The 16,311-nt window shown below is 46.0% G+C and overlaps 1 protein-coding gene across 1 annotated transcript in view; it reads right to left on the reverse strand.

The window, feature by feature from the left end:
* Positions 1-16,311, reverse strand: part of DDX4 (DEAD-box helicase 4) — a 100,656-nt gene that overhangs the window by 24,404 nt on the left and 59,941 nt on the right. The window contains exons 14-16 of the mRNA XM_074995563.1: positions 14,573-14,702; positions 3,804-3,970; positions 2,997-3,142 (exon numbers count right to left, since the gene is read on the reverse strand). Coding sequence (XP_074851664.1) covers positions 2,997-3,142; positions 3,804-3,970; positions 14,573-14,702 — 443 coding nt within the window. The remainder of the gene's footprint in view (positions 1-2,996; positions 3,143-3,803; positions 3,971-14,572; positions 14,703-16,311) is intronic.

Below are 16,311 nucleotides of genomic sequence, written 5' to 3' on the forward strand. Positions count from 1 at the left end.
AAGGTGTACAGGGCTGGAATGCTGCGAAGAAAAGATACCGGTACACTCAGATCTGGCACCCAGTGTTGGAGGTCCAGCATTGGAAGCAAATTATGACACCAAACGGTGGAAAAGGCACAGCAAAGCCAGCAGCCTTGCCTAGCAGTGCCAATGAGATGGTGCCACTGTGCTGTTGCCCAACTGGTGCCTGGGTGTGTGTGCGCCAATTGCTGTGGCACGAAGAGCGTGAATGACGCACCGTGCTTGTGACGATGCTGTGCTGTATCCCCTGGTGCCCAAAAGTAGGGAGAGGTATCCACCCTGGTCTTGCAAAGTATCTTGTTGTGGTGAGCACAAGCAGTGCCATTTTAAGGCTGGTGCAGCTGGAGGTGCAGACGTCAAAGTGATCGGTCGCACTGATGGTAGGCTTGCCAATGCTGACAAAATCAATGCTGCATGCTTCCACTTTGGCATAGAATGTACCTGTTTGGTCAGTGCTGGCAAGTATGGTGGCGGGAATCCGAGGATGGGCAGGAGAGGGACCTAGTACAATGGCAGACCCTTTCGAAGCCGTGGACACTTGAATCCTCACCCTTGGCTGCAGCCTGAACTGCTGGCTTATCTGGGCAGGACGGTGCAGAGACTTCTCATAGAGGAAAGTCTTAATCCTGTTAGCCTGATCTTTATGGGCTCTGGCTGTCTGGCTGGAACAGTGGACACAAGACTGCGTATGCTGGCCCTCTCCAATGCACTTTATGCAGGACACATGGCGGCCTGAGGTGGGCATGGCATCCTTGCATGTGGCACACTACTTCAAACCTGGAGTCCAGCGTAGCGGTGACAGCACACAAAAAATAAAGAGATTTCTAACAACTTTTTTTTCCTTTTGGTTTAAATACAGAACAAGGGTAAGTAACTTGGACTAGGGAAATGGCTAAGAACGAATTAACAAGACTTCAACTCTCTTGCAGAAACTATCAATGCTCTTTCTGGAGCCAAGGACAGTAGAGAAGGAACTGATGAGCATGCACCTCACACCAGAAAGCACAAGAAGGTGCTTCTGCACATGTGTGGGAAGCTATGGCTCTAGAATAATCTCCCAGCACTGGCATGACATACAGCGTGGCACACCCATGGGGACACTACTCAAAGAACATCTCATTGGTTAGCACACTCAATACCAATAGGACAGCGTGACAACACCTGACGTTCTTCATGGTGATATTATAATAGCATAATTATGATGTAATTTATGCAAGACATGTCACATAAGAGATCATTGGAAAAATTATGATTTGCTGAACATGATTGTCCTATTCGTTTGCATGTACCATTTTTTGCATCAGGAGTTATAAATACTATGTATGTATACTTCAAAATCTAGTCATATCTGAATAACCCCAACTAGATGAGGTATCTTCAGTCTAGATAGCTCATCAGGAAGCACTTATGCATGGTAATAAACCATTAAGGAAAACAATAACCCATAGGAGAAGCTTATCTTCCACTGCAGGAGCCAGGTAGTTTCTAAGTAATGGCAGCTGTAACTCTACATGGACATGTGGTAAGGCTACATGATTCAGGACTCCATTTCCACAAGCCAATCTGGGAGGAATCATCAGTTCTTCACTCCCAAGACAACTTCTTGAAAAACATGACAAAGTGGGCAGTGCTGGACCCAGACTACTGGGATTTCTAGTCTGTGTAAGACAGACCTGTGGATTCCAAACTGTAAAGCAAATGCAGACTGCCCTTTAATCTGCAGCCTGCTTGTATCATCACCTAGGGTGAAATCTGCTAATCCACATCCTCTCTTTCAAGTATCTTACTTAGTTTTATTTGCTAAATAATCTGCTTTGATCTGCTTGATACCACTTCAAATCTCTCTCTGTAGTTAAATAAACTTGGATTTGCTTTATGTAAGCCAGTGAGTTTGAATGAAAGGCATGGGAAATCATAGCTCACCAGGCAAACGCTGATGCACACTCCTCTCCACAATGGAGAGTGAGGAAGATGCAAACTCTACGAGTTTATGCCACACAGGTCCTGTGCAGTGCAAGACAGAATAACTTTGAAATTGTACTCTAGAAAGGGTGTATGAGAACAAAGAATTTCCTTGGCTTTCGCCTTTCTATTGTTGACATGCTGGTCAGCAAACCTACAAGTAACTGTAGCTTGATGTATTCCTTCATGTGCATATGCTGCTACTGGAAGTGTCTGCAGCCAGTCAGAGAAGCACAGTGGGAGGGAGGGTGCATATTGAGACGACTCCAGTTTCAAGTGGCATGCCAGAGGAAACCAGTCGAACAGTACATCCCCACTTCTCAAAGAAGATTTACTAGCACGTATGTTGAGGCCTAATATTAGTAACAATATTACATTTACAAGAAACAGAACACTAATATTGATTGTTCATACTACATTATTAGTAATATCAATCACACAACTGAATTACAGCTATCAAGTAGATAAATAGATACATCTATATTTTACGTTCCTGTAAGAGGACAAAAGATCTAGAAACCAGGATGGTCTTGCTTAGGACAGCTTTCCCAAAGAGTTGATGCAATATGCCAGTACTTTTGTCCTCCAACTAACAACTTGCCTTCATTAACTGATAGTGAATATTCCCTGCGAAACTCCAATGCAAATTGGATTAGGATTTGCACTGGAATTCCTTCACAGAAATAACCACACTTTGTTTTTGTTTTGCTTTGAGGGTGCTGGCAATCTGGGAAGCTTTTTTGTCTAGCAATACCCAATACTAGACTATATAGAGAATGTCCATATACAACATGCACATACCTAAAACAAGAATTACTTACATTAAAAAAAGCAGTGCAATTTAGTAAAGAAAGAAAACACTCTTCTGAAACAGATATTGTCATTTGGAATACAACAGTGCCTAGAAAAATGGGGCCCTAGGCCTGGCCTGAGTAGCAAGGGCTAAAATAAATCCCTGTTAACTTGATTTTCCTCACTCATCGAAAAAAAGACATTTAAATAAATAAAGTTACTTATGCTTTGTAGAATTTCAACCAGTTTCTCTCTCTTGGAATACTGGGAAACCTGAAGAATGGTTTGCTGAACATCACTGCAGGCTCCACCCACTTGTCCAACAGCAACAAATAAATATTCAGGCTTCAAAAACTCTCCAGCCAGCCTTCAAAAGAAACAATGCTTGCTTTATTGTAGTGTTTCTTAAACTACTTATTACCACAATGCAAATAAATAGCCTAGAGCCTTGTATTATAAATAAACGCTATTACCAAACCACAGAAAAGTATATATTTCAACTTAAATTAGAGCTTTCTCGCCAAATTATATCCTGGGCAATAAAGTACTGCCACTAACATTACAGAAATCCTGCATCCAAAATTACAGTAGAGAGTATTGCCCTAAAAATTTAAAATAATCAACATATTAATCTTAAAGAAAAATTAGCAGATAGTGCTTTCGCTTTCTCAAACTGCTTTTCAAAACAATTCCCAATGTACCGGTAAGACAGGTATTCACACCCATTCAACAGGTAGGAGACAAAATTAGACAGCAGGATTCTTGAATCTCTGGAAGTTCAACTTTCACCAGACCATACTGCTTCTAGCGTAACTCTGCATCGCCTCTGCTTATGCGCCAAGATACTGATTTATGCTGCAATTACTGAGGATAGCTCCTCTACAGAGTAAATCTGTAAGCCACACAAGTAACAATGCCAGGTTGCATAGTAAGTTTAATATCCTATCAAGTCTGCGAAATTTTTTTACAATACTAAGTAACAACTTCAAACATATTGATTGTCCAAATGCTTGCAAGTCATCACTCACCTTTGAATTTCTTCTGGGAAAGTAGCACTGAACATCAGTGTTTGACGCTCATCTTTTGATGGCATGCCTGGGCAAGAGATTAATTTCTTCATCTCTGGACCAAAACCCATATCAAGCATACGGTCCGCTTCATCTAACACCAAATATCTCACTTTACGCAATCCAATCTTCAGTGGATTTTTATTTAAGTACGATTAAAAAAAGAAAACAGCTTTAAAAATATTTTGTAAAGAAACATTCAAAAGACAACAAGATAAACCAAGAAACTTTCTTTATCGGTCAACTCCGTTTTCTGTGACCATTTTATCACTGATAAAGACAAGGTATTCCTCTGCTCTCACACAGCGGGTCACGTTTAAAATGCTTCATTTTCTCCACAGAATCCTCTTATTCCTGCCTTTTTTTTTTAAATCAAGTACAGAATTTAAAGATCTTAACTTACTTCACCCACAAAACTAAAAGAGGCCATCTATTCTACTGTTGAAATTTCAGTACAATATTATTATCTCCTGATACCATTCTCCATAGTTAAAATTTTAGTCTAATTCAGATACATCCATTTTATCATAACCAAACCACTGACGTTTATTAGTGACAGGAGCCCAACACACCATTTGCTCCCTGGCACATCCTGTCTATAGAGTTCTGCTTCAGTGACAGCAGGTCATGAAACAAACTAGTAGCTACAAACAAAAATTGTTTTGCAACAATCAGGAATGAGATTCTGATTAGCAGTCTTAGGAAAATGGATGGAAAAAGAGAAGTTACTCACCGTAGTAACGGTGGTTCTTCGAGATGTGTCCCCGTGGGTGCTCCACCATAGGTGACGGCTTGGCCGGCGCCGCAGATCGGATCTTCCAAGCAGTTTCTGCCGGACCGCGCATGCGCCGGTACGCGCCGCTCCCTGGCGCGCTCCTGGCCATGTGCGCGATCCGGTCCCCGCCAGTTCCTCGACCAACCGCCTCGGTTGCCCCTGCAAAACACTAACAGAGATCCGAAGCGGGGAGGATGGGCGGGAAGTGGAGCACCCACGGGGACACATCTCGAAGAACCACCGTTACTACGGTGAGTAACTTCTCTTTCTTCTTCGAGTGTCCCCGTGGGTGCTCCACCATAGGTGACTACCCAGCAGTAACCCAGATAGGTGGTGGGTAATCGGATTATGTGCAGCTGGTCCCCGAGAGGACCGCTGCAGAGAGACGGGTATCCTCTTGGAATACCCTGTGAAGGGCGTAATGTTTGGCGAACGTGTCGTAGGATGACCAGGTCGCCGCTCTGCAAATGTCTTTCAATGCAACGCCCTTGAAAAAGGCTGTTGATGCTGCCACCGCCCTGGTGGAATGAGCCCTGGGAGTGGCCGACAAAGGAGTCTTTCTGAGTTCGTAGCACATTTTTATGCAGGATACAATGTGCTTTGAGATTCTCTGCGATGAGAGACCTTCTCCTTTAGATTTGGGAGCGAGGGAGACCAGGAGTCTATCCGATTTTCGGAAGGACTTGGTCCTGTCTACGTAGAAGGCTAGCGCCCTCCTCACATCCAGGAGGTGTAGGCGCGCCTCTTCGCTGGAGTTATGAGGCTTTGGATAGAACGAGGGTAGAACAATAGGTTCATTGATGTGAAACTCGGAAGAAACTTTGGGAACAAAGGCTGGATGCAGCCGTATGGTTACCGCCTCCTTGGAAAAGACAGTGCAGGGTGGCGTTGCCATGACTGCCGCAAGCTCGCTCACCCGACGGGCTGACGTAATTGCAAGAAGAAAGGTCGTCTTTACTGTAAGGAGGCGAAGGGGAACCGTGGCCAAGGGCTCGAACGGTGGTCCCATGAGTGTGGTAAGCACCAGGTCCAAGCTCCACGAAGGTGGAATCGGTTTCCGAGGGGGGTATAGGTTTACCAACCCTTTGAGGAACCTGGTAACCATAGGGTGGGCGAACACCGTGTGCCCTCCCTCCTCATGTCTGAACGCCGAGATGGCGGCCAGGTGGACCTTTAACGAGGATAGCGAGAGTCCTGCTCTCTTGAGGTCCAGTAAATACTCTAGAATTGTAGGTATAGGCACCGAAAGGGGGGCCAGCTGCTTGGTAGAACACCAAGCCATGAAGCGAGTCCATTTTTGCTTGTAGGTTTTCCTAGTGGAAGTCCTCCTGCTACTTTCTAGGACTTGCTGTACTTCCACTGTGCATGTGCTCTCTAGGGAGCTGAGCCATGGATTAGCCACGCTTGCAGTCGCAGGCTTTGGGGGTGCGGATGCACTATGGACCCCTGGGCTTGCGTGAGCAGGTCCGGCGCCACCGGAAGAGGCATCGGTGGGCGGTCCGACAGGCGCAGGAGTAGGGGGAACCATGGTTGGCGATCCCATGTTGGGACTATCAGGATCATCCGAGCCTTGTCTCTCCTGGCTTTTTGCAGAACCTTGTGGATCAGCACTGCGGGGGGAAACGCGTAAAGCAGGGGGCCTCCCCACGGGATCGCGAACGCGTCCCCCAGGGACCCCCGGCCCAGCCCTGCTCTGGAGGAGAATCGTGGGCACTGTTTGTTGTGCTGAGTGGCAAACAGATCTATTTGGGGAAACCCCCATGCGTGGAAAATAGGCCGTAGTAGATCGGGACGGATCTGCCACTCGTGGGTGAGCGCAAAACGTCTGCTCAACTGGTCTGCCTTCACGTTGTGCGTGCCCGGCAAGTAGGAGGCTCTCAGGATTATATCGTGGGCGATGCACCAGTTCCATAGGCGGATTGCTTCCGCGCATAAGGTACGGGATCGAGCTCCTCCTTGCCTGTTTATGTAAAACATGGTGGAGGTATTGTCTGTACTGATCCCGACGACTTTGCCTTGTATACGGTCTCGAAAGTGTTTGCAGGCGTTGAACACTGCTCTGAGCTCTAAAACATTGATATGCAGAGACTGTTCCGTGGGTGACCACAGTCCTTGAGCCACCTCTTCGCCCATGTGCGCTCCCCACCCTATGAGGGAGGCATCCGTAGTGAGGAAAACCGATATTTGCGGCTGATGGAAGGGTACCCCTGTTAGCAAGTTCCCGGGGTTTACCCACCATTGCAGGGATTCGCGCACCCCAGGTGGGGGCGACACCACCCTGTGAACGGTGTGTACTGCCGGCTTGTATACACTTGCCAGCCAATGTTGCATGCCGCGCATGTGCAACCTGGCGTTCTGTACCACAAACGTAGCCGCTGCCATGTGGCCCAGCAGCTGCAAGCACGTCAAGACCGGCACCGTAGGGCTGAAGGTGATGACCTGCACGAGGGAACCGATGGCTCGAAAGCGAGCCTCTGGAAGGTATACTCTCGCCGAGACTGAGTTTATGCGAGCCCCTATGAACTCTATGTCCTGTGAGGGGTCTATCTTTGATTTTGCCATATTGATAACCAGGCCAAGTGCGGAGAACGTGTTTGCTGTGACGCGTATCATGCGGAGAACCTCCCTTTTCGAGGTCCCTTTGAGCAGGCAGTCGTCCAGATACGGGAAAATAAACACCCCGTCTGTGCAGGTAGGCTGATACCACTGCCAAGGTCTTGGTGAAGACTCTGGTGGCCGAGGAAAGGCCAAACGGCAGGACCTTGTATTGGAAGTGTTCGTTGCCCACCATGAACCGGAGAAAACGTCGGTGAGCCGGATGAATGGTTATGTGGAAGTACGCGTCTTGTAGATCGAGGGCTGCGAACCAGTCTCCATCGTCCAGTGCTGTAAGGATGGAGGCAATAGTGATCATCCGAAAACGTTGCTTGCGCAGATACCTGTTGAGGCCACGAAGGTCTAAGATGGGCCTCCAGCCTCCTGTTTTTTTCTCCGTCAGGAAATACCGAGAGTAGAACCCTTTCCCTTGCAGTTGCTCCGGCACCTTTTCCACCGCCCCTATGAACTCTAGGTGGGCCACCTCCTGCCTGAGCCTGGCTACATGGGAGGCCTCCTGGGGGTGGGGCTTGGGCGGGGGTCGCGGCGGCGGGAGCGACTGGAAGGGGATGGCGTACCCCGTGGCTATGATCTCCAGCACCCATTTGTCTGTGGTGATCCTTTGCCACTGGTCGTAGAATGGTCGGAGGCGATGGTGAAAAAGTCGTTTCGGATGATCTTGTGCAATGGTGGTGATGGCGCAGCCCTGGATTTGTATGTCAAACTTGTGGCCTTTGGCCCCGCCCCGAGGACGTACGGCCCTGTTGTGAGCGTCGCCTGGGGGTTCTGTACTGCTGGTGCTGCTGATGCCGCCCTTGCTCGTAACCCCTGTGATACTGGGGGCGCTGTTGCTGGTATTGGTACCGCCTTTGCTGTGGGTAGTACCTTTTCTTTGAGTATGGAGGGGTGTAAATCCCCAGGGTCCTGAGTGTGGCTCTTGAGTCTTTACTGGAATGAAGGACCGAGTCAGTTGATTCAGCAAACAGCTTCTGCAAGTCGAAGGGAAGGTCGATTATCTTCGCCTGCAGATCTCTCGGTATGCCCGAGGTCTGGAGCCAGGACTCCCGTCGCATCACCACTGCAGTTGCTGTGGAACGTGCTGCCGTGTCCGCAACGTCCAAAGCAATCTGAACTTCCATCCTCGCAGCCGCGTAGCCCTCTTGCACTATGGCCTTGAGGACCGGCTTTTTGTCCTCTGGAAGCGAGTCCATGAGGGAAGTTAATCTGGCATAGTTGTCGAAATTATGGTTCGCCAAGTGCGCTGCATAATTTGCCATTCGCAAGGTTAAAGTGGAGGAGGAGTAGACCTTTCTGCCGAACAGCTCTAGCTTCTTGGCATCTCTGTCCATTCCCCCTGTTTTAAATTGAGATGTTTTTAATCTTTGCTGCGAGGACTCCACCACCAAGGAGTTTGGCTGGGGGTGGCTAAACAAGAACTCCATGCCCTTCGCCGGCACGAAGTATTTCTTATCCGCTCTCTTTTGGACAGGCGGAATAGTTGCCGGGGTCTGCCATATGGTAGTGGCGGACTCCAAGATCGCTTCATCAAGCGGGATTGCTACTCTGGAGGAGGCCGGGGAGCTCAAATTTTTAAGGAGCTTATGATGTTTCTCTTGCACTTGTGCTGTCTGGATGCCTTGCGTGAAAGCTACCCTCTTAAACAGCTCCTGAAACTGTTTGAGATCGTCCTTGGGATGGACGTCCCCTAAAGCCGTGGCCTCATCCGGGGAGGAAAACGAGGAACCGCTGGGGTACATTTCTTTGGACCCTTCCGGTTCTTGATGGTGATGGTGCGCCCTCTCGCTGGAGGTTTGCGAGGGAAAATCTCGTGGGTCCACGGCCAGCCCCCCCTGGGATGCTTGAGTCTCCGTCCCCGATCGCGATTGCCCTCGGGGGTACGAGGTAATATGTGGGGATCTCCCCCTGGTAGATTGCCGATGGTGTCCATGCCCCGCGTGGAAGGGACGACCATGGTAGTATAGGCACTGTTCCTGGGAAGGTGACCTTGACCATTCCCTTTGCACGTACCCTGTGTGTCTGGGAGAGGGGGATTGTCGAGACACTGGAGAGAGCGATTTTGCATAATAGTCCAGCGATTCAAATCCCAGGAAGGGCGAGGGGGGTGCCAGCCATGGGGAGGCTGATTGCAGGAAAGGAGAAGGGGGCTCCGGGTAGGCTAGGGGGGGCCCCTGCCTTCTGGTTGGAGTCTGCAACATGAGCGGAGGGCTGTGAGAGAAGAGCTCCACAGCCCTGTCTGGAGAGGGGCTGCAATGCCTCCTCTTGTGTGCAGCCTTCCCCCTCCCTTGAGGAGGTAACTCCGCCCCCTGATGGGCGGGGGATCCCGGCCCCGTCGGCACCGTGCTAGGCACGCTCGAGGGCGGTGCCACACGTGCGGAGTCCTTGTGCGCCTGCAGGCTACGTGCCTGCGCGCCCTGCACCGCCGGTTCCCCGGGGATCGGTGCCGCTGTCTGCGGTGCCGCTGGTACCGGCGCTTGCTTAGCCGCCGCCCTGCCTGCGGTGCGGGGCGGCTGGCTGATGATCGGAGGCTGAGCCGCTTCCACGTGGCTCTCCGTGCCGCCGCCGATCAGCTGTTGCTGCGGCTGGGGGCTGCTCGCTCCTCCCGTCCCGCTCACTGTTACTGCCGGCAGGGATCGGGTTGGAGAAACTTTCCTCCGTTTTTGCGCAGATGGAGTGAGGGAGGCAGCTTTCCTTCTAAGGGCCCCGGAGGGTCCCTCCTGCTGCGGCCGCTCCGGCACGTCTGGCTGGAGGGCCTTGTCAAGAAGCAGCAGTTTAATTCTCATCTCCCTGTCTCTCCGTGCTCTGGTCGTTAACTTTGCACAGAAGGCGCATTTTTGTGCCACATGGGACTCCCCCAGGCACCTTATGCATAGACTGTGCCCATCGGACACTGGCATCGCCTCTCGGCAGGACTCACATTTTTTAAAGCCTGAGGCGGACATTGTTGGTGAGTCTTTGAGTTTGCTTGTGGGTACTTAGCACTTCTTTGTGCTGTTTCCCCGTCCGATGGCCTGCCTCCGCAGGAGGGCTGATGGCCCTAGCTCCCGGCCTCCGGCGCTGGTTACTGGGACTGGCTTGAGCTGTCCCTCCGTAGCTTGTTTGTTGTTTGGTTTTTTTTTGTTTTTTTTTGCAAAATAACAACCGGTTACTTATGGTATCCTAAGAACTGAAAAACTTTAAAGAGAAAACAAATAAAGTCGTTGAATACGCTATGTGGCTTTAGCCTAGTCGGATTCCGTCTGCAGCCGACGGCGGTTGAGAGGAACTGGCGGGGACCGGATCGCGCACATGGCCAGGAGCGCGCCAGGGAGCGGCGCGTACCGGCGCATGCGCGGTCCGGCAGAAACTGCTTGGAAGATCCGATCTGCGGCGCCGGCCAAGCCGTCACCTATGGTGGAGCACCCACGGGGACACTCGAAGAAGAACCTTAGTAACAAGGAATATATAAGTCTGAAAGAGGGTCAGAAGTATCCTCACCTGCCAAGGCCTCATTTACCGCACCTTCGATGTGTTTTTTGGACAATAACCACCCAAATGCAAGTAAGTAGGGGTGTCAGATGACTAAACACCAAAACACAGTTAAACAAATAGAACAGTATTTAAATATTTTTGGATATTTTCTACATTTTGAAATATACTGATTTCAATTACACCACAGAACATCAACTATACGATGACCACTTCATTTTTATTACAGATATCTGCATGCTATAAAACAAAATGTATTTCTTAATTCCCCTAATTACCGCAGCCCTTTTAGCACGGAGGCTGAACTTAAAGATGTAGAATTATGCACAAAAATAATTGCATTCAAAAACAAACAATAGAAAATTTTAGTGATGATGACTCCACACAATTCTACTCTTTCTTCGGCCATTCCCTCAAAACAAGTTTGCTTACGTTTGCAGGAAATACTGGGTATTCTTTCTTATCACACCTGAACGTGAGAAAAAACAAATTACCTACCTCTCATAAGTGCTTTTTCCCCTAGCATCCATTTGGGTTGGGTTGGCAATGGAGTACTTGAAAAGTGGTGTCATGGCACTGTATGTAGGCCGCTGATGACTTGCCAACTGCTGTGCTCCTTCTTGCCAGAATAATCCATGCTAGAGGGGAGGCAGGTGGGTGTTGGAATGGATGTGACCAACACATCTCAAAATAATAACAGTTGTTAAGAGATTATTTAAAAAAAAAAACACTAACTGCTCATGTTGATGCCAAGCAGGTGACTCCCAAGCAGTTATCTTGGGGAGGGATGCAATATCAGTAAGTTAAAGACTAGAGCACTACTACCAAATGAAGCAGTGTCACTGGCCTGTGGGGTAATGGTGCAGTGAGATGTAAACGTGTGAACTGAAGACCATGTTGCTGCCCAGCAGGTATTTTGGATGGGAACATGAGCTTGGAATTCAGAAAGTGATGCTCTGCTCATGTGGAATATGCAATTAAGAGAGAAGCTGGAACCTTGGCAAGGTCATAGCAGGTCTAATGCAAGCCAGGATCAAAGAGAAACTGTCTGGGAGGAGATAAGCAGTCCTTTCATTCTGTCTGCGATAGCAATGAACAGCTGGTTAGATTTCCTTAAGAGATTCATGCATTCTCTATGCAAAGCATGAGTCTCTAACATCCAGCAAATTCAGTGACTACTCCTCGTTGGATGCATGTGGCTTTGGGTAGAAGACAAAAAAACATCCAGAAGGCTGAATGCAGTCAAAGCCGCAGCTTGTCCTTAATAAAAAGGACATATAAGATAGCTCTGATGTCAGGCCTTTATTCTGATACCCTTCAACTTACTGTGATCACAACCAGGAAAATTACCTTCCAGAGAAGAGAGGAGAGGAAGCAGTTTCCATTAACTTAGAGAACATGAGATTAAGATCCCGCAGAGGAATCAGCTCTGCTCAGATCTTTTGAGAAGAAGCCCACCACTGGGTGAGCAAACAAGGAGTGGGCCACCAAGCTGGGGTGGAATGCTGAAACTGCTGCCAAGCGTTCCTTTACTGAACATTCTGAGTGCTGCTGCTTCAGATGAAATAGGTAGTTCAGGATAACAAATGGAGATCTCCCTTGGCAGTGTACCCTTTTGGAGACACCAAGGCTGTGGCCACACTTGGCCAAGCCTTCGATACGGCCATGCACATGTGTGGCCACAGCCCAAGTGGAAAATCTCTTCCACTTAGTTAAGTGACATGAGTGGGAGGTTTCTCCATCTAGGATGACTTCTCTGACAGCATCTGAATGCACTAGCTCCATAACATTTAGCAATGAAGCTTCAGGCCATGAGGTAAAGGGACTCTAGGTTGAGGTGCTAGGAGCTGACCTTAGTCCTTTTTAGATCCAGAATCAGGGACGAAGATATGCGCATGTCCATATATATGCAGCAGGTCAGCAGTGGCTTATATACTGTATCATAATGGTGACGCTCCAGGGGCTCCACAGTTGACCTAATGAGTGCAACTAGGGAAAAAGCCTTCTGATAACCATGTATACATACACATGGTACCATACACCTACTTGGAATTAATGTGAGTAAAGGCTCAAAGAAGATCGGGCATTCGCATGGCACTGTTGTAGCTCAAATCACAAGATATTTACATGACAGATGTGCTAAAGATCTCTCTTGTCCCTTCATGCTTCAGCCACCGTTCCAGACATGTTGACACTGAGAAGTTCTATTTGAGAAGGATCCAAAGCAGTGCAGACTGGCTTTCTCTTTTGGTGGTTTGGGATCTGTAGTTTCCAGTGTGTTACTCTTTTAAGACTTTTGAAAGCATGCACTATATCTTGTTCCTCTCAGATTCTGGAAACTACTTCAGATTCTTCAGTCAAGTACAGCAGCTATCTTTAGAAAAATGTCTTAGTTTTCTCTCAAATCGGTGGTGAAGGGATCCTTCAAACAACAAATGTAGGCTGGGTCATTATTGGAGACCACTGTAACACGAAATATATGGAGAAATACCAGTAGAACAGAGCAGGAGACATACAATTCTACCCAAAGTGTTCAGTCACAAATGTAATTAAGGTCTTTTTTTTCCCCCTCTTAATGAGCATCATGACAGAATGTCCTCTGGAATGGTTGGCAAAGTACAAACAGGCATATGGATGGTTAGCACCTCTAGCACACAAATAGCTTGCTATGCCATCTACAGAAGTCACATTCAAATACCTGTTCTCACTTTCATCTGACATCGTAAACAAGAAACAGGCAGCATTACCCCCTATAAATGTGAACAAATTAGCTTGTCTTAGCAATTGGCTGAATAAACGGACTTGCAGGCTCTGAAGTTCAACACTTTTGTTTTGGACTGCACATACATAAAATATGAAAGTGCAACTTGCAAATACATAAGACTGCACCACATGACTGGAATGAGGTGAATTAAAATTTGTCGTTTTATAGCGTAAGTAATTTGTAATCAGAAATGAAGTGAGAATGGTACATTGTGTTGTAATTGAAATAAATATATTTTAAAGGTTAAAAACTCCACAAACATTTAATAAAGTTCAACTGGTATTCTATTGGTTAACTGTGATTAATCACCATTAATTTAAGTTAATTGTGTGAACTGATTAACCTACAGCCTTACAAACAGAACCACAAACTTACCCATAACTGATTAGTAGAAAAAATAAGCTATTTTCAAACAAGTTAATATATGAATTAAGACAACAGCTCCACACAGACAATAAAAGTTACTAAAACTAAGGATTTTACTACCAAAGAGACAGATGAAGATTGTCATAAAGAAAAGCCAATGGAGAGACCTGGGGTCATGTCCTGCTCCAAAGTTTTAATGTTTCTGAAAAATCAAAAAGGAGACTGAAGCCATAAGTAAACAAGATTAACATTATCTTTCAATTCTGCAATCCTTTTCTTGCCATGTAACCTTCTGAACACTTGCTTGTCTCGCCCTAGCAGGTATTATCTCATAAGCGAGGGCAAGGAAAACGTCACAACAGATGCCATAAAATGCCATGTACATTTATGGCATTACAAAGGGGTCTAAATATGTATCCTGGTAAATGATCTTAGTATGCCTGTATTTACAAACATGCATTTCACAGCGGCTGGTTATAATCCTGCAACAAGTCTAGCATTACTTCAAAAATGCTACCTAATTAGGTGATTGGGGGTGGGGGGGGGGGGAGAGATCACTGTAACTTCATTTAGCAGTCAAATTCTTTCATTCTAATCAATGGTGATAAATTTCAAACTCTCTCTTTGCTTCAGTCAAGTCAGTCCAGAATGGATACTTAATCAAAAAGGTGCAATCTGTTTTAGAGGAATTCAAGGTAAAGAATATTCTTAAAATCTAATAGAAACATTAGATAAAAATCTTACCTTTTCTCTACCTATGATGTCCATAAGCCTTCCCGGGGTTGCACATAATATGTTACAGCCTTGTATTATCTGACGAATTGAATGACCTGTTTGTGTACCTCCATATATCACGACTGGCCTTATGCAAGTTCTATTGAATTGGTAAGAAACTGATTACTTATGCACAAGTCAATTCCTTGTTACATATCTTTTATAAAACACACATACCCAGGAATTACTGAATTCTCATTTACAGCCACAGTGGATTGATTTAAATTGCTTAAGGTGGGGTGGGGGGCGGGAAATCACTGGTTTAACTCAAGATGCCCAATACTTCATGTATTTCTTAAACAAGGGGCAAATATGATCACTCAACATGTTAATTTATAACTCAGTACAGCATTTTACAATGTTTAGAGGGTAAACAGTGTAATTTTAGATCATTTAAGAAACAGAACATTATCCTAATTGCCTGTGTCAAGCTGCAGACAGCAGCAATATTTTATGAATGGGAAGCACTGAATCACACAAAGAATAGCACTTACATTTTTTAAGCTAAGTGTTCATTTTTACAAAAATATTTCACATTTGCAATTATAGATGTTTCCTGACTTGCGGGCTGACAGCTGTCCTTAAAACTTTTTAATTCACAAATTTTAAACAACTGTATCAGACAAATCCTCAAAACATTAAATGTGCAAAGTCCTTAAGACTTCTGCAACTAACTACCTCACATCTTCCAAATGCCCACTGTCATTTTGATTCACAGACAGAAAAAGAAATACAAGTTTCTCTATTTTCAACGCCCAGTCAATTTTCTAAACTTTGACTTAATTTGAAAATGCCCATGCCATGGCAGCAGCAGCATCTTGAGAAATTAGGGATACACTTTTATCTCTATTAAGAATGTTAAAAAAAGAAAAATAAGGTGGTGTTCATGTTCAATCCATTTTTTTTTTTGTTACACCTTTCTGGTGAAGTATTTCTTTCGTCAATGACTCTTCAAGTGCTTTTGAACTTTCAACAGTATCAGCCATGCATCTGCAACTTCTCTGATGTTTAAGGCTATGGATAATAGGTTTTAGTACACAGAGCATACCCCCTATATTCCTCTTTCATTCAATGTTAGAGACTTTGGATGGGATGCTTCCAGCTATTTAGTCACAGTTTTCTTTAAAAAAGTATGAGGAAAAAGCCAATTCTTAATATACCATTCGGGATCAACCAACTGCAGATTTCCATCAACCATCGTAAGGGCCAATTAGTCTGGATCCTCCTACTCTCTTCATCTCAGAAATCACTTTCTCATTATGTTAGTGATGATTTCAGGGCTACTGCAAATCAGTACATGCATTTACTGATGTTTTGGACACTTCTGAATTTGGAGGAATCATTAGCCAAGCCCCTTGAAAATGAATTCCTACAGTTGCTAAACCAACTCTTCCACATAAGTAGCTTCCTCTGCAGCCACAGAGAATATTTCATTGTTTGGCATTATTCACTCAAAGTTAAGAAATTCACTGGAAGTTGAAAACACAGGAGAACATTTCCGTTTCCATTTATGAATCAAAATGACAGCAGGAGTGGGAAGATGAGAGCTAGTTATAGGACTTAAGGACACTGTACATTTAGTGTTCTGAGAACTTACCTGTTAAAATTTATTTTTTTTTATTTTATCAACCGTAAGTACAGCTGTCAGCCAGCAACTCACAAAACAGCTGCAATTGCAAATGTGAACTATTTATGTAAATTTTAAGATT

This window comes from Carettochelys insculpta, chromosome 5, assembly GCF_033958435.1.
Source record: "Carettochelys insculpta isolate YL-2023 chromosome 5, ASM3395843v1, whole genome shotgun sequence".
In the NCBI taxonomy this organism is placed as follows: Eukaryota; Metazoa; Chordata; order Testudines; family Carettochelyidae; genus Carettochelys; species Carettochelys insculpta.